General features: G+C 54.6%; 3 protein-coding genes across 3 annotated transcripts; 2 read left to right on the top strand and 1 right to left on the bottom strand.

The window, feature by feature from the left end:
• Nucleotides 1–3759: 3759 nt before the first annotated feature.
• On the top strand, nucleotides 3760–6699 carry LOC34617797. Its single transcript, XM_022731153.1, has one exon. The coding sequence runs from the start codon at nucleotides 3760–3762 to the stop codon at nucleotides 6697–6699; it is 2940 nt and encodes a 979-aa protein (XP_022586503.1).
• Nucleotides 6700–13917: 7218 nt separating this feature from the next.
• Nucleotides 13918–15874, bottom strand: LOC113147179 (ras-interacting protein RIP3-like). The gene is made up of 5 exons (XM_026336834.1): nucleotides 15827–15874; nucleotides 15414–15788; nucleotides 14655–15341; nucleotides 14036–14330; nucleotides 13918–13925 (listed from the first exon to the last, which is right to left on the bottom strand). Exons 1-5 carry the CDS (start codon nucleotides 15872–15874, stop codon nucleotides 13918–13920), a joined length of 1413 nt encoding a protein of 470 aa, XP_026192619.1.
• LOC113147178 (antifreeze protein Maxi-like) lies at nucleotides 15873–20152 on the top strand. The gene is made up of 4 exons (XM_026336832.1): nucleotides 15873–15880; nucleotides 15999–16245; nucleotides 16342–16595; nucleotides 19747–20152. Exons 1-4 carry the CDS (start codon nucleotides 15873–15875, stop codon nucleotides 20150–20152), a joined length of 915 nt encoding a protein of 304 aa, XP_026192617.1.
• The last annotated feature ends 1952 nt before the right edge of the window (nucleotides 20153–22104 follow it).

Here is a 22104-nt window from a genome sequence, read left to right as displayed (position 1 = left end):
AGCACGCTTGACGCTTCCCTGAGGATCTCCACAGGGACACACTCAAAGCCCTCAATCTTATACAATTTGATGGAAAGTTCTTTACCGCTCTTCAAAGAACTCCTGCCCTTGTCATTTCGCCCTTGTATCACAGCGTTCTAGCATACGGGGAGAGGGGCATTGCTAGCTTGAGTATCCAACGGCCCACCCTCTATAGACTCCGAGTATTCGCACGCAGTTGCACGTAGCAATTCGACGCACAGACAGGTGCAGAAAGTTGGTACTCATTGCTTGGAACTAAATATACTCTGTAGCAAAGAATATGTAGGAGCGGCAAACCAAACAGTCAATTCTTGCTAATTTTAGTTAGATGTATATAGTTTAGCACGGAGTTTCTGTACTAGAGCTCCACCCGCTACACACCCCACATAACAGAAAACGCTTATAAGTTTCAAGTTATAAGCGCTGCAGACGGAAAATAAATTGGGACCATCGTTTGGTGCAAGGAACTTAAGCTGCAAGCTCTACGTCGCACTTGGACTCTTGTTGCAATTCTGCAGAAGCGCCCTTGGAAGTCAGCGAAGGACAGAAGCCTACAAATTTACGTAAAAGTACACAAATGTAGTGCACCAGTACTTCAAGGATGCATTCTATAGAGTCCCTGAACTTTTCTGTGGTAGAGCTCCCTTACGCGTATGCATCTCACCGTTTTGAAGCCCTTTTCTACCAGCCCCATCAGCTCCTACAATTTTCATCTAAGTCCTTTCCTGCTGTTTTGACAGTCAGGAGTGGAAAATACCTAGAATGGTCCATTCGATCCAATGAAGCCATTCAAAGCGCCACATAGGGCAGACTAAGCTTTGCATACACAGTTTCTCAGCACTGGTTGTATCTCTTCCTCATTGCTAGAAGAATTAATGCTATATGCCAGTGAGCGATGCTACTAAACGCGACTGTGTCAGAATACTCGAATCGCTCAGAGGGCAGAGCAACGCACATCCCAACTGCTCTCTCCCCCCACGCTGGAACCGTGTAAGGTGACGGCACAGAGGGGAGAATTGTGTGGTTAGAACGCGTAGTAAATTTATTTTTAGTGCTGATAATCTCTTGCAGTCAGGCAGAACCTTATGGTTACCAAAAGAGGAACGCCAAGCCATTCGGCACAAGTACGGTAAAGGAAACATTATTCGTGAAGGAAGATTTAGGGTTTGTTCATTATTGCAAGTTAAGTCACGGAAGGGAAACGATAGCCAGATGAATGGCAAGAACCCGGGCAACAAAGTTCTACGCGCTTTCCTACAGCAACCCATTTCCTGGCTTGTTCCCTCTGCAATCCCAGACATCCCGTTCTTGCAACTTCAACGAAAAAGCAGCTTTCAAGTCGTAAGGTTATTCGGAGGTGGCGCAGTTACGATCAGAAATTCCCGCCTTCGCACTCTTACTATGACAGAAGGCGATTGTATGCACCAAGAGAATTCTACCAATCGCCGGGTTGAGGAAAGCATTCTGTTTTGCAGCGCTCAAAGATACCGTTTTCGATAATTTCAAGTTCGAGAAAAGTACAAATGTGGCGGCTTGTGTAGTTGAAAAGCTTGATCTAAGATGTCCGTAGGTAGACACTTTACCCCAGACTGAATCCAAATTTGATAGGAAGTTATTGAATGTTGCTAAATAACTCTTGCCTTCCCCTTCCAGCGCTCCCCCAAGGTCCTGACACTGGGAGAGAGGGACAGGTAGAACCTGTGCAGCTGCAGCCTCTAAGCAACCCGTGCATAAAAAGCTAGTTACACATAGCGTCTAGCTTGCACGCATACAGTATTGCCTCTTGTTGTATCTAAGGAACGAACCTTCACAATAAATAAGATGTCCGAACCGATGAACCAAGTATTTCATCCTTTAGCAGTTCTGGGTCAATTAGAAGTAGTGTAGTAGCAGAAAGTGCTCAAACCGCGTAGCTTAACCCACTACAATGACCACCTCTTTGAGGTTTATCACACGTACTCGTAGAAACGCCTCATTGCTCCCTTAGTACAGAAGCTACCAGACACTTGAGCGAAGGAACTTTGCAGTGGATAAGAGCCGTAGGCCTCCGGTGCCGTTACAGCTGGCTTTTCCGACTGAAGGTTGCTTCGTCAACGTGCAAGTTGATTAAGAGAAGATAGGCTTGGAAATAATTGGCTACAAGGATTTAGGCACGCTGTATGGGTCACTTCTCGTGATCCCGGTATAATTATGTTTTTCGGTGCCTTTTTGGCACTTTCACAAATGTTGTCGTATCACTGTTTTAGAAACCTGCGGAGCGGGCTACTCGTGCCGCTGTCCCGCTAACACCCTTCAGACCACGCAGCAATGATATATTGGTGAGTAGTCTTTTTGTGTAGGACGGGAACACGACATTCATTGCATGCGTTGCCGCCCATCCTTTACGTACAAGCACCACTTGCATGCTACTGATGGCGTTGATTCATTTTATTCCGTTCCCCCATAGGCCATACAAAACCGTTTAAAATACCCAATGATGAGCGAAATAGAGAAAGAGTCAGCGGTATAAGCGACTGGCACCCATCGCCTAGAGGGCTACAAATTCACCGGAGGGCAACAAAAACACTAAAGACCAGAGCAATAGAAACGCCTGATTATGATAACAATTTAGTTAGGAAAAACAAAGAAATATGGTAGTCGCTAGGGCGGCTGGTCCACAGAATGAGGGAGGCACTTTTCTCGCCGTTTGCACTAGGCGACATAATAAATCACCCTATTCACGGATGCTGGCAACTCAGGCGGGAAGGACAATTCTAGCCTTGATTAACAACGATGAAATTTTACTCTAGATTTTGCCTCTAAGCCTATCGGTGGATGATGATGGTCAGGACAGACGTCGGAGCCCCTTGATTGTTGTTGGTAAAAGAAGCCCATAACTCTACACATTATTCAGTGCGTCTTACGTAAAGGCTTCCTCCAACTTCAACGGAGTTCAGCTAGATCCGTCTATTGTTTGTACACTAAAGCTCGGAGCACCACAAATTGTCCGTGCTGCTGTAACAGGGCATAGTCATATGGTCGGCGCCTTCAGTCAGGAAACACCGCAGACTTCTTAACGAACAGGTTGACCAGCTGCTATAGTTCGAAAACGAATGGCGCACAAAAAGTGGACAAACACGGGTTAATGGTTTTGAAAGGACACAAAAGCTTATTAAATAGATTACCTTCATGGAAGTGGAGGGGAAGACAGGGTAGTAAATGCTGCTAGAGGGGAGAGTCAATGGACCACTCAAACACAGGCCGCCATCATCCTCAGCGCAGGGCCCGATCTATTTGACGGCGCGAAAAGACAGGAAGACCCCCACATCGCGGTTTCCATATATAGCTACTTTCGAGCGTAAAATTGCATAATACACGTTTTTTGAAGTGATTGGGGAATCTGGTGCCTCGAGTTTCTGTCGCTCATATGCCTGGAGCCGACTGGTGACCTGCAGGATTTGTTTCAATTGTATCGCATTCCAAAACAAGAGAGTTGTCACAAGGAAGTCACCGCTGATGTATTTCGGTATTTTCTGCTTGGTTTCAGGCATTTTCTAGCAATTGAGTGGAATGCCATACAATTTCCTGCATACTGCCTGCCCCTGGACGCACACACACCTCGTAGAGACTACGAGCTCCGTATGGCTGCCTGTGGAGCAACAGGTCCTGCAGGGCATATCTGCTGGTCAGATTTATCTCTGTTAAGAAACCCTCTAGGCTCAACCACGCAAAAGTGGTCAGAGGTCGCCCCCGTGTAGAATGCTGCCACAGGCGAGTTTCCGCGGTTTCGGGGACTTCCCAAATCATTTTGCGTCCCGCCGCTGCAAAATATCTTCAGTGATTCTTTACTTTTTGACTCTCGTACATCAAGGTGAGCCCCAGGAACTCCCGGGAGCCTCCGGGGATCCGACGACACAGCTGATTGTTCTACCACCTGCAGCGCTCACTGAGGCCATCCCGCCCCCCTTGCCTATTCTGTCTCCCGTAGCTCGTTCTGTAGACTCAACAGGGCTGCAAACCGATTTTGCAGAGGCCGCAACAGTGCAGACCGAAGGAAATTTAGAGCCCGAAGCCTCCCCCCTCACCGTGCAAAATGACGCATTGGCATCGACTGCTTCTTCTGCTGAAACACCACCGCCCACCGCTCCCGAGAAGACCCAGCAGGCAGTGCCACTGGCTCCGCAGGCGCAGAGTCAGGAGGAAGTTTCTTCCGAGTTCGTCCCTATGACCATAAGCATTGTTGTAGGAGCGGGGGAGAGAGTGAGGGATTGCACGGGGGAAATCCCATCTCAGAGTTTCCTAATGAGCGTCGCACGGCGGTTCCAGCAGCTCCAATTGCTGCCTCTGCTGGTAGCCTTCGGGCAGCAGAGCATGCGCCTGGTCACGAGCCATATTCGCGCGGCGCTCCCCCAGGTGCAGCAGCCCGTGGGGCCTCGTACTCTGCAGCCGGAGTCTCTGCTGCTTTCTCGCGACCCCACCACCACGCCGATGCTTATGGAAGTCGCTTCCCGTGTGCCCATGGTGCCGCGGCTCGTGTGGGAAGGCGGACGTCTGAGCACGCGCAGCGCCTCCCTGCAGTCCATGCCCCTCTGGCCAAACAATCCCAGCTTTGGCAGTCAAGGCCTCCCTCAGCGCTCCGTGTTGTTTGATCAGCAACCCCTCATGGGGACGTGGATGCGGGTGCTCGACGCGCAAAGGCAGAGATTCCTGATTTCGCAGGATCCCATTGATGCGTTGCAAGCTCCAGAGAGTTCCAGTGGCGGCCCCCCAGGGGCAACACCGCAGCTTCAGGGTTCCTTCATATGGGGAATCTTGCAGACGCTTGAAGGCATCCCCTCACGCGTGAATCTTGGCGACATGGCGTGCGCCGCTCTGCCCACATCGGCCTTCAACAGGAGGCTCTCATGTTGGCTGCTGGGAGCCTTCACAGAGCGCATCCTCTGCCGTACCGCCTGGTTCGACCCTTGTCAAGCTATCAGCGAAGGCGCTTCGTACGGCAAGCCCCTCCTTTCTCCCGTCGTGCTGCCTCCCGACGGCCTCGAGACGCTGGCGCTCCCCCTCAAGCCGCTGCTTCGAGGCTCCCATGGCATCCCCAGAAAAATCCCAAAGGATGTCAGCCGATCAGAGGGTCGCACCTACCAGCTGCTCTGGCAGGCGCTCACTCGCCTCGACGACATTTGGTCCCTTGCGTACTGTGATCGAGACGTCTTCGCGGAGGCTGCTGGCGTTGCCCCCGCAGAGGATGCTGCTGCGGCAGATGCGTCGGAGCGAAGGAGCTCCAACACAGACGGGGAAGGCAGACAGCAGCAGCGGACTGCCGAGGGAGACCTCTCTTCCGAAGGTGCACAGGTGTCTCTCGAGCAGCAGCAGCAGCTGCTGCCCCAACGCACAGCGGAGCCTTCCCACGAAATTGATGCTCGTCGACGGCTGCAGCAGCAAGATGCGCTTGCGTCTGAGGCGCAAGCGGCAAGCGCGTCTGACGCGGCTTCTACGGCGGAAATCCGTCGGCCTGCGCCGTCTTCAGCTGCAGAGACATCGGAGGTTGAAGCCGCACGTGAGACGGCTACAATGAACCACGAAACGTCAGCGGTTGGCGGTCATGGGGATGCGTCTCCGGGGGAAAAGGCGGCACTTCAATCTCCGGGGGGAGGGGCGTTCGCATCGGTGCCAGGTGATGGCGTCGAAAAGCCTTCAGCAGGCTCTTCGGAGAGCCTTCCAACGGATCCCTCGGAGGGAGCAAACAGAACTGAAGGCGATCATGGCCACAGAGGTTCCCAGAAGCCTCAAGTGATTGCAGAGGAGGTTCCCCCACCGTTGCGGGGGTATGACTTGTTGCCTGGATGGCGCACAGAGCTGATCTTGAAGGCTCTCTCCCCTGGAGTTGGGACGAGGACGAACGTGTTGGCAGTGGTAGGTCGTTGCGGGACGGAGGTTTTAGTTGCCTTTCGGGGCACAAAGACGCAAGTTGAGTGGATACTGAATGGTCAGGCGGAGCACGCCTTTAACTGGCTAGAGGAGGGGGAGGGGAGAACGGCTGCGGGGTTCTCTCACATCTTTAGCGCCGCGTGGCCGGCCCTGCAAGTGTATCTGGCGTCTTTAGACAAGCCAGGGAGCCGCGTCAGTCGAATTCTGGTGTCTGGATATTCTCTAGGCGGAGCGGTGGCGGCCCTTATGGCGTATGGCATTGCACTGAACTTTCCTGCAAAGGTAGATGCAGTGCTTTTCGGCTCTCCCCGAACCGGCGATACTGCGTTTGCTGCCGCATGGGCTAAACGAGTCAACGGTCGCAACATCAGCTTCTCGTTGGACCCTATTCCTCGAACGCCGTGCACCGAGATGCCAGCCTGCGACAAGCCGGGAGCCAGGGGGCCAATAGCCCTCCCCAGCAACTTCCTCCGTTGGACTACTCACTCCTCCAGACCAAATGGGGGGAGTGGAAAGCTCGAAGGTTCTCGAATAACCAACGATTACAGCGACCTATACGGCCTCGTCCCTTTTGGCCCTGAGGAGCTCGGGGGAAGCGCACGCAGCCGAGTCAACCCCATTTATGTCAGCTACAACCACATTTGTTCGTATCCCTGTTGGCTCGCCACCAACTTCAACCCCCGCGACAGACGCACTCTCTGCGAAATGCCGAATTTCGCCAACCAGTGGAGTCCGGGCCTGTCGCCAGACACCTGCCCTGCGTTGCTGTCGTAATAAAGGCGCCACTACGGATGCTCTATCGAGATGCCCTAATTGCAATCGTACAAGATGCAGCACGCGGCTTCAACTGAAGCCTTCTCCTCCATCGCGAAGCTCTCATTCCACTCTGCACCACTAGATCATACGACCCTGCACTCAGGGGAGCTCCCAGCCCTCTTCCCCTTGCATTGCTTCGATCCGGGAGCTTCCAGGGGGGAAGAAAGGCGCATCGTCAAGCGCGCCTTTCTTCGCGCTTTGATGCTCGCCTTGTCGGGGCTTTTGCACCGGTGCCGCTCTGGCCGTCATCTGCTGCTGCTGCTCACTGTTGCCCATTACGCATTTTGTAGAATAGACAGCCCTGCGCCTAGGAGTGTCAGCTCAGTCGACGCTATTTCGCCTGCCGCGAGGTGGGGAGAGAGTGCTTTCTGCCCTAGACGTGAGACGCGAGAGGGAGGGAAAAAGCGGCCACAGATCTCTAGGAATCTGAGCCGCCCTGGGGTCGCTTTGGCAGATGAACATTCCACCCTGGCAGCAGGCTACGGCGGCCTGAGCACCTCTGCGCTGCAGAAGAGACGGCCGCCCTCGCTTCGTGGTGGGGGAGCAGTGTTTTAGTCACTGGAGTGCTGTCTGGTAGTTGACGGGGAAGTCAACTCGCGTCCCCCCATTCATAGGCCCCTTTTTCTGCTTGGCTGCTTTGTGCTCTACGCGCACACATCCGTCTGCTCTGTGTTGCTCGCCGTTCCCAAAAGGGTCTAGTGCATAGTCCTTAGGGCACATATACGCATGTGCATAAACATCGCAGTGGTGGATATGGCTGGCTCGCACTGCAGCTCCGTTCTCAGGGCTGCCTCCCTCTGAGTCTGGAGTAGCTGTGTGCGGGGGCTATCGCGGCAGTTCCTGCTGCTGCACGAAAGAAAGCGACCGTAAAGCTTCCACAGATGGTTGGCTTAGCAGCCCATCTGTGAGTTGCAGCTTCTCGGCAATTCGCAGCTGAATGCTCATTTTAGAGAACGAGCCTTTCTGCCGTCCCTGACGGCAGAGAAGGCGGGTGTTGCCTGCTGCGACCCCCTAGCGGTTGCTGCTAAAAGTTGACAGCAGTGCGCTTAATACTCGGTAGTGCCCGAGATACATTCCCCCTTTAGCGTGCATGCGGAGCTCTTCTCTGGTGGCTAGATTTTAAGCGTCCTTCCTCCCACGCGAGCTGTAGAGGCTAACGCAGCAGTCTGCGGGCTGCCTCCTGACCAAGGCTTTATCTAGCGGCACTCCCGACCAGCTAGGGCGGCCCAAGCCAGCGGGATTGACCTGAGGGGGGAATCCAAGAGGGGATATATCCTGCACGGTGAGGACTGGCGGCGCTGGACACAGGTGTTGGGAGCGGCGTGAGTGCGCTTCTTCGCTTAGAGTGCCTGGCAATAGGGAGGAGCGCTCGCCGCACTAGACCCGTCTGGAACGCCTCGAACGTTCCGAAATACGCAGCGTTTCTCAGGCGTTCCACTAGAAGCACAGCTACCTGGGCAGCCACCCTCGTCGGAAAATCTAAAGCGCTACGGGCAGATTCCCACAAAAGCAACACGCTTCAGCAGGCAGATACACGGCCAGTCTTTGAAGGCCTCTCCAGCATGGCGCTCGCCCCCTCAACACCTGGGACGTAGGAATCGGGGACTGGGCAGTGCAAGAACGCAGGGTCTCATCACGGCGAGTGCTGCGCAAACGCTGACCTCTGAGCTCTAGGAGACAACAAAGACGCTTAGTGACCACGTCTCGATTTGGCTTGCGCTGTGCAGGCGCGCGACGACTTCTCTAAAAGTCGCATAGGCTGAGCTTTCGGAAGGCGCAAAAGGCCTTGCTGCCTGACAAATGCTCGGGCAGCCGCACACGCTACAGAGCCGAACAGCACTCTGAGACACGAGGCCTCGCCATTCGAAGCCCATGCGTCAACAGCAGAGTCGTCCGACCTCAACACAAGATGCGGGCTCCACCGCAAGCATGCACAGAGTGCCTAGAGGGCCGTAAGCTTCTGCATGCAATCTACAATCTTCCAAAACCACTAGGATCGGCCTGGACCCCACTTCTTGCTCTCTACACCAAAGATGCACTCTACGATCTCACTAAATACCAGAGAGGACCTGCAGCCCCCTTCCTGCTCTCTACACTACGCTCAGGATGGAGCACGCATTTAAGTGCTTGCTCTGCGTTGCGCGGTGAGAACTCGGCTAAACGCTTGAGGATTTTCAGCCTCTAGAGGCACAACATCCCCGCTTTTCTCCCTCCCTCCCTCGTCCCTGCGCGCCTTGCCAGCCACTACTGCAATGCAGTGGGAGACAGCGCTGTTTCCTGAGGGGCAGCAGGCTGCAAAGCTCCTGCCTCCTGAAGGACAGCTACCCAGTGCCCTAGCGTCGCGGCCTCTTTCGCTCCCCACGCCTCGAATGACTGACGATCTTCCTCTGCTACCCCGACACCTTCTAACCGGCACAGTCGCCAGCAGTCGTGAACCGCGCGGCCATAGCCACCTACAACGCCACAACAGCCTCACAGCAGCATGCCCCCGCAATTGACGGCTTGCAGAGGCCTCGCGCACCCAACTGCAGCCAGCGCAGCGCAACAGCAGCAGAAGCACTCCCGAAGCAGCAGACACAATCTTTAGCCCTTAGCAGCCAAGGGCGACGCAACGCACATTCGCTGCACGCCGCATACAAAACCTCGACAAGGCCTTCATCCGAGAAGACCTTCTTCCAAGCCTCCTCGGCAAGCTGCTGCTTCTCCGAATCCCTGCAGAAAGCGACGAAAAACAGCGCACGCATGCGAGAGTCTCTTACAGGACCTCCAGCTTTCTCTGGAAACCCCTGCATGGGGGGTGCTTCTCAAGAGGGGAGAAAGGCCACAACACGTAGGGATATTGGCGAGCACCAGCGACGGCACCGCACAACCACGCAAAGGCAGCCTCACCACAAGGCCTCTAGCCGTTTGGCAAGCGCGCAACGGAGGGTTCTGCAAGACTCCTGGCCGTCGCTGCAGCAGTCATCGACCTTGGAAAAACACTGCACGTTCACAGCCGCTACTGCCAGCAAGAAGGAGCCGCGGGAGAGGGCCTCATCCATATCCATCTGCAGGCAGCCCACAAGCAGCAGCATGCCCCCCTTCCCATCGAGTAGCCTGTGCATAATCTGGAGATTCAACCAACAAACGGACTGAAGCTCAATGCCCAAACTGCAGACCCTCGTTGCAAAGCCTAGATGGAAGAAGAGCATCCGCATCACTTCTCTGCACTGAACGAGGATACCTCACCAGGCCGGCAAGCGTGGCAAAATTCCTCATCAGACCTCTCCCCTTCCTCCCCCCTCCCCCGCCGCTCTAGCGAACTCCTTTCCTCCCCCCTCACCCACAGCATGCTTCAGGCCGGCAAGAAAGGCCAGCAGAGATCCTCCGTGAATCACAGCATTGCCGCACGCAACCAGCACACAGACGCACCGTCACATGCAACTGCAACACGGGGAGCTCGTCGTTCTCAGGCAGCAAGAGGGTCTTGAAGAGCAAATGAGGCAGCGCAGGCGCATCTGTCCGATATAAAACTGAAACTCAAGCAGAGACACACACGAGGCATGCCGTGCACGCGCCAGCCAGCCCAACAGCTGCAACACCAGGGAGGGCTTCCCCCCCTCCCCCCCTCGCTTCTTAGCAGCAGAAGCAACCAGGACGCGCCGCCAGGTGTACGTACAGTCGACGGAGGTAACGTTCGTGAAGGATCGAAGGAGAAGGTGCAGCTGGTCATGCAGCAGTGCCACTCTTCCAGCAGCCGCATGCGCATGCAGCAGCAGGGCCCTAACTGTCGACAGATCTGGAAAGCAAGGATCGGATGGCAGAAGACTCTCGGACGACGCGCCTGCTGCTGCTGCTGCTTTCGTGCTGCTGCTGCTGCTGCTCACATCCACGCCACCGCTCAGATCCTTCACAGCCCCCGTGAGCCGAAGGCAGCGTGGCATCGTTGCCGTTGCTGTTGGTGATCCTCCCTCTGGATAGCGACTCCTGGGGATATCCGTTTTCGCTGCACCCTTAGTCGTGGACTCTGCTGCATCCCATCCGCCGTCACAGCTCTCCTGCTGCCATCGCAAAACATACACAGAACGTAATATAAATCGGCAGCCCTCACACAGTGCATGCAGGTGCAGCGTATTACGCTAAAGGCGCAGCATGGCAGAGACCCTCGCGCTTTGCCCGAGCGCCTCTTGCAACCTCTCTCCCTCCTCTTTCCCTCTCTCCTGATCGCAATCTGCAGGAGCAGGAGAAGCAGTTATGGCTCCTCTGCTCACGTGCATCAGCATCTGCTGCAGCGACTTTTGCACGGCTCCGAGCAGCAAGTAGCGGAGTTTCTGCAAGCTGTACATCCAGCGCTTGTGCGGCGGCAGTAGGGCCCCAGCCTCCGCTGCCGCTGCACGGAGCAGCGGAAAACGCGACTGCAATTTGCAGCTCGTGATTGGCAGACAGCGCTTTGCCTGGGCTGCATGCGGCGCGCTCTGAGCACCAAGAGAGCTCTGAAGAGCATCGTCCACGCGCGACGCAGCGACAGCAGGCTGCTGCTGAGCCGCATAGTCCGTCGCGGCTGGCACAGCGAGGCAGCGAACTCTCCGGTGTGGAGCGACTAGCAGCGGCGTGCAGACAGCATAGTCGCTCGAAAGGCCTCCCGTGAGGAGGCAGGGTGTCATGATGTGCATGCGCTGACGAGGAGGCGTCCGCGGCTCTGCTGAACCTGCCTGTCGTCCTCCTTTCGCCACTGTTGTCGCTGCAGCTGCCTCTGCCGCTGCAGCGACAAGTGCTCCTGGAGCCATGGCCGTTCTAACGCCACCGCCTGCAGGCAGGAGCCGCGCAGTAGGCCCCTGTTGTTGCCGCTGTTGCTCTTGCTGCTCCTGCTGCTGTTGCCGCTGTTGCTCTTGCCGCTCCTGCTGCTGTTGCCGCTGTTGCTCTTGCCGCTCCTGCTGTTGTTGCTGTCGCGACTCGGCCTTCTCCCACGAGATGGTAATTCTAGTAGGAGCAATGAAACAGCCTGCTGCCGCGGCGATGGGGTTCGGCGAGCTGCTCGAGCTCAGGGAAGACGCCGCTGTGAGCGCAGCACTACTGTCGGCAACTGGCAGCGATCGAGGCCACACGAGCTCTGCCACCAAACCTGTGGGGCTGACTTTCTGAATGCGGACGCCGCTGAGGCGTTCAAAGGCTCTTACGATGCTCTCCTTGTGGTGAATATCCGCGAGGAGCTGCAGCACCCAGGGAACTCTCACGCGCAACAACACACGTCCCTCCCTCGCAAGAGGCCTTTAGAGGCAGCAGACGCAAGCAGACAAGCAGCCACCGGCCATGCACGCCGCACTACATACACACACAAACACGGAGAGAGATCCAAGGAACCTGCCTTCCTCCTTTTCTTGTCCCCCCTAAGCATCGCATTCAGACAGACAGCCAACTCAGCCAACCCTGAAGGTGTGCATACCCGCAGATCGGCACTCGTGTTGCTGAAGCTCATGATCTCCGACTCGAGCGCTGTGATTTCCTCCGTCAGCTGGCATTCATGCAACAAACACAAAGAAACATGCAACACACACATATACATATAAATACATGCAAACTCATACCCACACAACCAATCGAAGGAACGCAGCAGCCCGATGCATAAAAACACAAGAAAACGCTCTTTTAAATCAGTGAAGCAGCGAGCCAAGACGGCCTCAGAAACGCTCGCTTACCTGAGCTTCCTCTTCCAACAATTTGCCAAGAGATGCGGCAGCAGCATCAACGCCGCTGGCAGCAGACTGCAGCGCAACATGGCGCTCCTCCGCCAGTCCGCTGCATGCACACAGCGCATTGCACGCCAGGAACTAGGAGAATTTCCATGCAGCAACCCGCAACACCCCACGTAGCTCGAGGACGCAGAAAACATGGCCTTTTTCAGCCGGCAGCAAGGGTTACTCCTTCACAGCAGCAGCAAACTGACATAAAGTCAGACTCCCATGGCTCTTTGCTGAGGCGTCGACGCTTCGCAGCCGCTGCAGCCTCAACTCGGCAGGCTGCCTCCTCCAGAGCTTCTTCCAGTTGCTGCAGCATAAGAGGCACAACACATGCCCTCCCCATCCTAAATATATATAAATGTATGTATATAAATAAATATATATATACATATTTGTATATATATAGATGTATGTATACATGTATATCTATATATATATATATATATATATATATATATCTATATAAGGCTGCCTCTGTAACGGACGCGCAGTCTATGCGACTGCGGCTGCTTCTTCGCTACACCGACCTCCATGCAGAGCGATGCAAGCCACGACAGGTCAGGCTTCCACATACCTGCAGCACTTGAGTGGTGTGTCGAGAGATGGGCTGGAGCTGCTGCCGGAGCTGCTGCTGCAGCAGTTCTTGCGTCTCCGCGTATGCAGCAGTCCAGGCAGCGCGTGTTTTGGCTGGCTGCGACAGGAGCCGTTTTGCGGCTTCTGTGGCAGCCCTTACACCGCGATGCATCAGTCGACGCTTCAACAGCTGCTGCAGCTCCGACGGATCTTCTCCGCTTTCCTGCAGGCTGCTGCTGCCCTCCTCCAAATCATCATCCTGCGCAGCCGCGTCCTCCTTTGGCTGGCTCAGCGGCGTGCAAAGCTGCAGCACAGGCAATGACGCATGCTGTATTATTAGCGGTGGGTGGCAAAAGGCGCATGCAAACCAATAGCATCCGCACAGAGCGGGCATCTAATGGCAGCAGCACACAAACACAGACACAAACATAGACACAAGCACAGACACAAACACAGACGCAAACACAAACATAGACACAAACACAGACGCAAACACAAACATAGATACAAATACAGACACAAACATAGACACAAAAAAAGATACAAATACAGACACAAACACAGACACAAACATAGACACAAGCACAGACACAAACACAGACACAAACACAAACACAGACACAAACACAGACACAAACACAAACATAGATACAAATACAGACACAAACATAGACACAAAGAAAGATACAAATACAGACACAAACACACACGAACTACTACGCCGCACCGCTGCCGACAGAGACAGACGGGCTGGCAGTCTTCCTGCAAGTGCAGCAACAGCTTCAAAGCTGCCCTTACCTGCCGCAGCAGCTCATCTCGATACTCGAACCATGTGAGACACGTGGGCTCGTCCGCATCCGAACTAGCAGCTGCTTCAAGAGGCCGCTCAGCTGCCTCCTCCCCAGTACGCACAGAAGAAGCGCCGACTGTCTTCGTGGCTGCTAGATCTGGTGCCGTTCTTGTTTCTAATGCCGATTCTGCTGCTGCTACTACTTCTGTTGCACTTTCTGCATCGTCCTCAGCAATAACTGCCAGAGCCTGTGGAAGCCCTTGCAACAATTTGCTTGTAATAGCGTCTAACTCCCTCCACTGAGCACGCCACTGGGAGTTTCCAAAGACACCGCCACGAGTCTCGTTGCCGACGCCATCGTCAAGCTGAATTTCTCTACCATCACTGCTGATGGCGGCGTTGCTACTGCTGCTGCTGCGATCGCTACTGCTGCTACTGCTGCTGCTACTGCTGCTGCCATCGCTGCTGCTGCTGCCATCGCTGCTGCTGCTGCGATCGCTGCTGCTGCTGCTGCTCACATCCGCATGCACTGCTCTTTCGCCACTGCTAGCGATTTCAGGGACGCACTCAGTATCGTGGTAGCTGCGGCTATCTGCGTGACTGCGCATGTCTCCAACAGAGACTGCAGGGAGAAGGCATGGCCGACTGGGATCCTCAGTTTCTAAAACATTCTCCTCTAAATCCAATGCAGCAAACGACGCTTCCGTCGGTACCACGCCTCCCTCTGCTAAGAAAGCTGCTTGTTGCTGATGAAGTAGCTGTTTTGCTTGCTGCTGCTGGTGATCACCAGTAACTGCAGCAGAAGGTGAAGCGCCTCCTTGCTGGGGAATCGCTTGATGCTGCAAGCGTCTGCTCGGCTCTTCGTCCTTCGTGGCGCAGTCTTTTGCGCCCTCAGCCTGCTGATGCGCCTCATGCAAGCTTGCAGCCTCTTCTGGCTGCTGCTCCCGCTGATGCTGTTGCTGCTCCTGCTGTTGCTCCTGCTGCTGCTGCTGCTCTTGCTGCTGCTCCTGCTGGTAATGCTGCTGCTCCTGATGCTGCTGCTGCTCTTGCTGCTCTCGCTCTTGTTGCTCTCGCTGTTGCTCCTCCTCCCGTTGCTGCTGCGTCGTCATCACGCCCTGCTCGCGTGTTACTTCGGATTCCAGTTGATTTCGAACGCTGAGGAGGAACGAGACAGCGGAAGTGCAGATGATCCGCGACTCCCCGATACCCATGGGAACGACCAATCGGGGAGAGAGGGGAGCATCGCCACTCAGAGGATCTGGCCCAGCGAATGGCGTCAATGGGCTCGATGAGGCCTCTGAGACGTCGCTTGCCTCATGATTCCCCGTCTCCTGCTGCTCTTGATGCTCTTGCTGCTGCTGCTCTTGTTGCTCTTTTTGTTGCTCTTGTTGCTGCTGCTCTTGTTGCTCTTGTTGCTGTTGCTGCTGATGCTCTTGTTGCTCTTGTTGCTCTTGCTGCTGATGCTCTTGCTGCTCTTGCTGCTCTTGCTGTTGCTGCTCTTGCTGCTGATGCTCTTGCTGCTCTTGTTGTTGCTTGTATCCTGGGGTTGCTGCTTCCTGCGTCGGTGTGTCAGTTGCGCAGAACGTGAGAACATCTTCAGGGGCGAAGAGGAGCACGCCGTCTGTCCGGATCGCTGCATCTTTCGAAGAGCCTACGACGGGGGCGCCTGCCTCAGCTTGTTGCTGCTGTTGTTGTTGTTGCTGTTGCTGCTGCCATACGGCAGTCTCCAAAGTTTGTTGAGGTGTATTGCCCGAGGAGGGCAGAAAGCCTCCGCCTTGCTGCAGCTGCAGAGGCTTCGTTGCACCGGAGAACTCCGAGTATTTGTCTACAGCGTCCCCTCCACCACGCAGTGGCTGTGAGGCAACGACGGCTGCCTCTGAGGCCGCATCGCGAGAGGTCTCTGAAATTGCTGCTGCTGCAGCAGCAGCAGCAGCAGCAGCAGCAGCAGCAGCAGCAGCACGGGCTGCCTGCCAGTGTGCCTCAGCAGCTGCACGCGCCTCTGGACCGGAAGGCGGCAAGGCAGGGGCCTTCCGGAGCGGCGTGGAATCAGCATGCGAAGGCTCATTTAGATTCGGAATCACCACGCCAAAAGACGTCTGCAACAACAACTCAGTCTCACCATCGCTGCCCACGACACGCACTTTTGCAGCCCCTTCGCCAAAGGCGTTTCTTCCAAGGTCTGTGCTATCAGCAGCACCTCGAAACTCGCAAAAAGGCGACTTTGCATCTGCCTCTGTATCTGTTACTGCTGCCGCTGTAGCTGCCTCTGCATCTGCTGTTACTGCTGCCGCTGTAGCTGCCTCTGCATCTGCTGTTGCTGCTGCTGCTGTAGCTGTAGCTGCCTCTGCATCTGCTGTTACTGCTGCTGCTGTAGCTGTAGCTGCCTCTGCATCTGTTGTTGCTGCTGCCGCTGTAGCTGCCTCTGCATCTGTTGCTACTGCTGCTGTCTTTGCACAGCAGTCCGCCGCTGCAGTATCTACTGCTGCGCCTGCAGGGGCCTCGTCCTCACTGTCGAAAAAGGATCCCTCCTCGTCTCCATTTGCCGCACGCCATCTTGGAAGCGCTTCAGACACTTCGACTGCTGCACTTTCGGGGGTTGCTGCTGCCTCGAGTAGCTCCATCGCCGCGGAAGACAGCAGTGTGACACCTCTAGCCTCAACACTGGCTGCGGGGGAAAAGCAGGCCGCCCTTCTGCTCGAAGAACGAACGTGCTGCGCTTGCTGCTGCTTCTCGACATCCGCTGCAGGAGCTAACGGAGAATTCTCAGAGAAACGGTTCGCAATCGGCGGAGAGCCATCAAAGACTCCAGCTTCCCGGCTTAACAGGAGCTGCTCCTCCTCCCTCTGCTCTTCCTCCCTCTGCTCACGCGACTCCTCCCTCTGTTCCTCCTCCTCCTCCTGTTCTTCTTGCTGAAAGGCGAAGGCGACGGATAAGCTGGAAGACCGCGCTGAGCGCTCCGCACTGGATGCCAATAGCGCGGAAGCAGGAGACACAGCAGCAGCTGTTGCAGCAGCTGTTGCAGCTGTGGCTACTGCTTCTGGCGATTCGTTTATATTTGCCAGGGTGGAGGAGAAGGGCACTGTTTCACTTGGAGTAGCCTGAGGTGCCTTCGACAGGGGTGTCTCCTTGGGGTCCACTGCGTCTCCAGGGAGTTCGACTGCTGCGGCTTGCTGCTCTGGCGTGGGGGTGAAGTTTACCCGGCGTGAAGAGAGACTCCGTTTGCTTCTGGAGACTGAAGGCGCTCTCAGGATGCTTTTGACAGGGCTTGTTTCGGGTGTAGGCTGCTCGACAGCGGCAGCAAGCGTCTTTGCAGCAGCAGCCGGCACAGTTGCTGCTGTCTCCGCCGATCCTGGGGGCTCTTCAGGTGTAAGGAGCTGCTGCTGTAGCTGCATCGGTAGGGTGGGAACTCGCCGAAGGGGTGGTGTCGCGGCTGCACTCTGTGTGAACAGTGCAGCTCCACTTTGCTTCTGCAGCAGAGGACTGCTGCTGCTGGTTCTTCTCTTCCCAGGAGGCTGGCGAGACCTTTGCTGCTGAGGCACGAGCGTGGCAAAGAGCTTCCTGCTGCTCATAGGGGAGGCGTTGATCCTGGTATTTCGGCGCGTTTCTTCGCTAAGTCGCATTTCTGAGAGGGCGGCGTTGGCGCTGCTGCTCTTGCTGCCCACAGCCCTCAGATGCCGCTGCCAAGCAGCCTCAATGCGCTGGTCAGATGTGCATGCGGAGGCTGTCTGCGGAGGAGTGAAGGGGCCTTCAGACCGTGGATCGGAGTTCGCGCAAGGCTGCCGTTCTGAGCACGCTACGGGAGAGTTGAATGCCATCAAAGGGGAGCCTGAACTGCGTGAGGAGGGGCAGTCGTCGCGCTGTGGCTGCTGCTGCAGCAGTGGGTAGGAGGCTGCCGAAGACGCTGGCCCTCTCTTCTTCGCGAAAATGGTCGCTTCGCCCCCCCCCCCGACGGCTTGCTCTTCGTGCAGCAGCGGATTGAGGTTCTCAGAAGCCCCCACAATAGGAGCCTCCCCTAGAGAGCTGTCTTCTACACGATCCGTGGCGTCCGGAAAGCAGCTGCTGGTCAGCCGGAACGGCGATGTGGAGGCACCGCTGTGGGCAGAGGATCGGCGCATGCATGGCTTGGAAGAAGGGGGCAGCAGCGGCAGCAGGGACGGGTAGAGCGCAGCCTCCTCCTCCGACGCAAGGGGCACGCCGCTGAGCTCCCAAACTGCGGAGAACGGAAAACTTAGGCGTGCGAGAGGAGGAGAGAGGGGTCGGTCAGGAGGCATGGCCGCCTCCTTTACTGGGGAATTTCTTGCTGTTGTGCTGGTCGGGGGGGTCGAGGAGTCTGCCCCAGCAGGCGGAAGGAGAGTGCCTACGTCTGCCGACGGTACTGCAGGAGGAAGCGGCTGCGAGGAGATCCGCCACTCTGCCTCCGTGCTGGCGCTCTCCATTCTCGCTAACAGGAGGTGCTGCTGGCTCGCGAATGCCCCCGCCGCCAGCAATCGAGGCGGCTTGCCTCCTAGGAGAGGGCTTCTCCCGAGAGGAATAGCACCGCAATTTGAGCCCTCAGGTGCCCCCACTGCGATGCTGCGGCGGGGGAAGGGGGCGCGTAGGGAGCCTCCTTGGACTCACCTCGAATTGAACGTCTTCTTACGAAGTCTCGCACAAGCGGCGTGCGCTGATCCCACAAACCTCAGCACAAATAAGGGGCTCCAGTGCTGGGCAGCCGGCTGTACGGGCCCTGTGGACTCACAGCAGCCGCCTCAAACGAAGCAACCACGCATGGGAACTCCTGCACGCGCGCGGTAGCCTGAAAGAAGATGCCCGGCAGCCCTTCAGGGTCTACGGGGGCCTCGCATAAAAGGCATTTACCTAGGAAATAACAGGGATTTCAAAGTAATCGCTGCGAAGCCTCCTCCAGCAGCCCTGCGTGCCTCGCAGGCTGGTGGAGGCGGTGTTCGGGTGGGTGGGTGGCGGAGCGTCCAGAGGAAAGGGGCCCCAGAGGGCACTTTCTCCTATGAGCATCGTAAATTTTGGGCGCATATATTATTACAAGATGCTTCAAATAGTGCGTATGCCTCTTTGAGGGCTGAGGACTGGTCCAGAGAGCGATTCTGCATCGCTTGCCTCGGGCACCGTGTGTGCCCATGCGAGGAACGCAGTGCAACGGCACTCCAAAAGTCCATTTCTGCACCTTGCAGCATTTACTCGGGTAGAAAAAGCATTCTTCTGCGGGCTAAAGAGGCGCCAAAGGCTTCTTGGGGGTGAGCTTTAGACGACTGTGGTCGTACTGGTCAGGGCCCTCCATTCCCCGAGCTGTCTAGCAAAGAATACGGCCGATAAAGGCTCTCTACGCCGGAGACATTGCTGCATTGTTTATTAGAGAGAGTGTGTTAGGGACGGGAGTAGACTCTGGTATAAGTATGACTTGTGAACGTAACTCGTGGATAACAATCACTCAATTACATGCGGATTGTCTCAACTAGTAACCTAAAGAACTCAGTAAGCCTGCAGACCCAGTGTAGGATAGCGGGCAGACTAAAATTCAACGGTTTTGGCTACACAATTACCATGACATTAAGAAGGAAAGACTTGATTGCTGGATTCGGCGGTTCGTAAGCCGCTATTGCTGAAGAGTAGCGGGGTAGTGTAACTTTTTATCAAAGGACTCCATAAGAAGGCACATATTCCAGACTTTAAAGAAGTGTACTTGAATGATAGGAGCATATGGCCTCCTCTACACCCGCCCCTCAGATCTCGCGACATAACGGGAGACGGACAGCCAGGGTGCACGTAGGCAACCACACCCTCTAAGCAGTCCCGTCCTTCGCAGCAACTAGCGCGCACACACACACCACTGAGTGTGGCCGTATTAAAATGATATCTATCTGCCATCAGCTAGACATACATACAGATAAATTAGTTCATTCTTCCCCCTAGCATCCTAGAAAGTGGCAAAGTGCAGCTTATCCCGATAAGCGTTTCTTCCAATTCTGATGGCCAAGTATCCTTATGTTTACTTGACAGTGGATGCAAAGTGGATTTGTTCACTAAGGATTCAGCACAGAGGTGCAATCTGCCTGCTATGAGCACAATCCCAGAGGCGGGTTTACTTACGGGAACGGGAGGCAGGATGCAAAGATTGGGGCTGCTAGAGTCTACTTCAGATTTGATTTTGGTTTCTAGTATGATGATCGGTATCCTCTGTTTGAGAGTTATGCACAATAAGTTAATCCTAGCTCTCCCCTATGTGACTCAATGGTGGCCATGCAGGTGTGGCAGCGGCGCGCTGTGGAGGTTATTTCACATGGAATCGCTAGGAAGAAGCAACTCTTGGCATCTTTAACACCATTCATCTTATGTATGGTAAGCGAGGTAGAGTCCTTACCTTGACAGTACGAAACAGAGCTCCCATGTAAGCGATTCAGCAGAGCAGGTTGGATAGACGGTCCCAAGCGCACGTCGCATCATACTGGCGCTGCAACCGGTTCTCTATTAAGAGTGCAATAGACTCTACCTACGCTACAGCAGGAATGGTCAAAAAACAGGGAGAGGCTTCGGATGTGTTAAGTGTTAGTCTGTCCGCAGACTGGCCTGCTGGTCGTCCAGCATACCACATTGAGCTATTTTCCGGGTCGATATTACGCTATATTCGGTGGTATCGCGAGTTCCCACGACAAGAAGATGAGATCGGATAGCGGGCGTATGATTCGTTGAGAAAACGCATAGTACAGGAACCGACTAGTGCCGTTATATTCGACCCAGTGTGTGGGCCGAAAAAGAATGAGATTTGGCCATAGCATGACTGGTAAGCCTCTTCGAAGAAAGCTGCATAGCAAATGCTTTGAATGCCTCATATTGGCATCCAATTTGCGGAACCGTACCATACAATAGCCTGTTTAACATTTGACTTCACATGCGCCTGTTTACACATTCTTGATCACCTAAATGAAAGCACTAGATGGTGCTACATTCGCATGTACGAGTAAACCTGTATGCCTGTAATAATTGCTCATGCCCCAGCGGAACTGTAGCGGTAAATTATTCGAAAATGATATGATTCTACAAGGAAAAAATGTATGGGGGTCTTCATGGATGGCACAATATAATTTGGTAGCGAATTCCAAGAGCACCTACAGTTCCCACGACGTATGCTTCAGCTATTGCGAAACAAGTAGCAGAATGTAAAGTCACACAATTGTTTGCTGCGCGCAAGGACACTTACGTTCCTGAGATTGCGCGTGTTGAATGCAGGAAACGAGTCAGGCTCTACAAATGCTGAAGCAACGAAGCAGTGATTATTACATTTAAGTGCTCGCTACGGCGTTGTCAATTTCAATGGACTTGCATCATATTACTGAAATCAAGTCTACTGATTTTCTTATATCGTTGCTCCTGTCACTGATCTGCGTAAGAAGACAATGCTTGGCACAGACACAGGAGACTGATGCCACACCAGGGATGCTTCTGGCCCGCGTTACAACTCCTCTGGTAGTTGCGCTGCACGGCTCTTGGTGTCATAATTCCAAACAGCCAATGCTAGTGATTTACCGGTGAGCATTATCCCGGCAAAGTACAGGCTCTCTAAAGAACCAAAATATTGTTGCTTAACCCTATTCATTCACCCAAACAAGCCTCGGAATCCGGTGATGTAGAATGACCTCATTACAATGCCGTGGGGCCCGTAAAAACGCCGGCACTTTTTTTGGGGGGCGATATTTGACTCCTAGGACCGGCACTCAACATTCAGTGCAGTCTTACGATAAGTTTACGGGAATTTGAGAATCGTGCACTGTATTCGCTTGCTTAAGTGCCTCCTGCACTAGAACTTGATACTGAAGTATGTGGAAGGCTCCACCCACGTCGCCGACGTTCTCTCGCTACGCCTCAGTGTTTCACTGTTGAGCAGTGCTACCGTCTTGTTTGTGATGATCCCGCCTCAGTGTTTCACTGTTGAGCAGTGCTACCGTCTTGTTTGTGATGATCCACGAATTTTACTAGAAACGCATGAGTCTTGTTCCTTTAGTGCCCGTTTCTCGCCTATTATTCTCAAAATTCAAAAATACGCAGAAGGGTGAAACATTATCGTGTTGTGGATTATTAACATTAACTCGAAACAATGCGATAATTCCTGTGCTTGCAAATTACAACTTCACTGCGCAGTGCTGTTTTGCGCAATGCATAGGATCATGTTCGTTCGGGCCATGGTTGAATTATAAATATCGTGGAAAAGCTCCCGCAGGCCTTTTTTGTGGCCTGCGATGCGTCCCCTGCCAGTGGGGTACGCACTGTCGTTTC

The sequence above is a fragment of the Cyclospora cayetanensis genome, unplaced genomic scaffold (assembly GCF_002999335.1).
Source record: "Cyclospora cayetanensis isolate NF1_C8 unplaced genomic scaffold, CcayRef3 CcayRef3_contig_15, whole genome shotgun sequence".
Classification (NCBI taxonomy): Eukaryota; Apicomplexa; class Conoidasida; order Eucoccidiorida; family Eimeriidae; genus Cyclospora; species Cyclospora cayetanensis.
The sequence above is the reverse complement of the archived record's forward strand: the minus strand, read 5'-3'. Positions and strand labels throughout refer to the sequence as shown.

Excerpts from the sequence above, each read along its gene's own strand:
- LOC34617797 (XM_022731153.1), top strand. The coding sequence starts at position 3,760 with ATGCTGCCACAGGCGAGTTTCCGCGGTTTCGGGGACTTCCCAAATCAT.
- LOC113147178 (XM_026336832.1), top strand. Across the intron at positions 16,246-16,341 it reads CTGCCGCTGTAGCTGCCTCT|GATCCCTCCTCGTCTCCATT; the intron begins GCATCTGTTGCT and ends CTGTCGAAAAAG. Across the intron at positions 16,596-19,746 it reads GGAGAATTCTCAGAGAAACG|CATCCTAGAAAGTGGCAAAG; the intron begins GTTCGCAATCGG and ends TCTTCCCCCTAG.
- LOC113147179 (XM_026336834.1), bottom strand. The coding sequence starts at position 15,874 with ATGCTGATTCCACGCCGCTCCGGAAGGCCCCTGCCTTGCCGCCTTCCG. Across the intron at positions 15,342-15,413 it reads TCCTCTTCGCCCCTGAAGAT|CAGCAAGAGCATCAGCAGCA; the intron begins GTTCTCACGTTC and ends CAACAACAAGAG. Across the intron at positions 14,331-14,654 it reads GCAGACGCTTGCAGCATCAA|AGCAGCAGCAGCGATCGCAG; the intron begins GCGATTCCCCAG and ends GATGTGAGCAGC.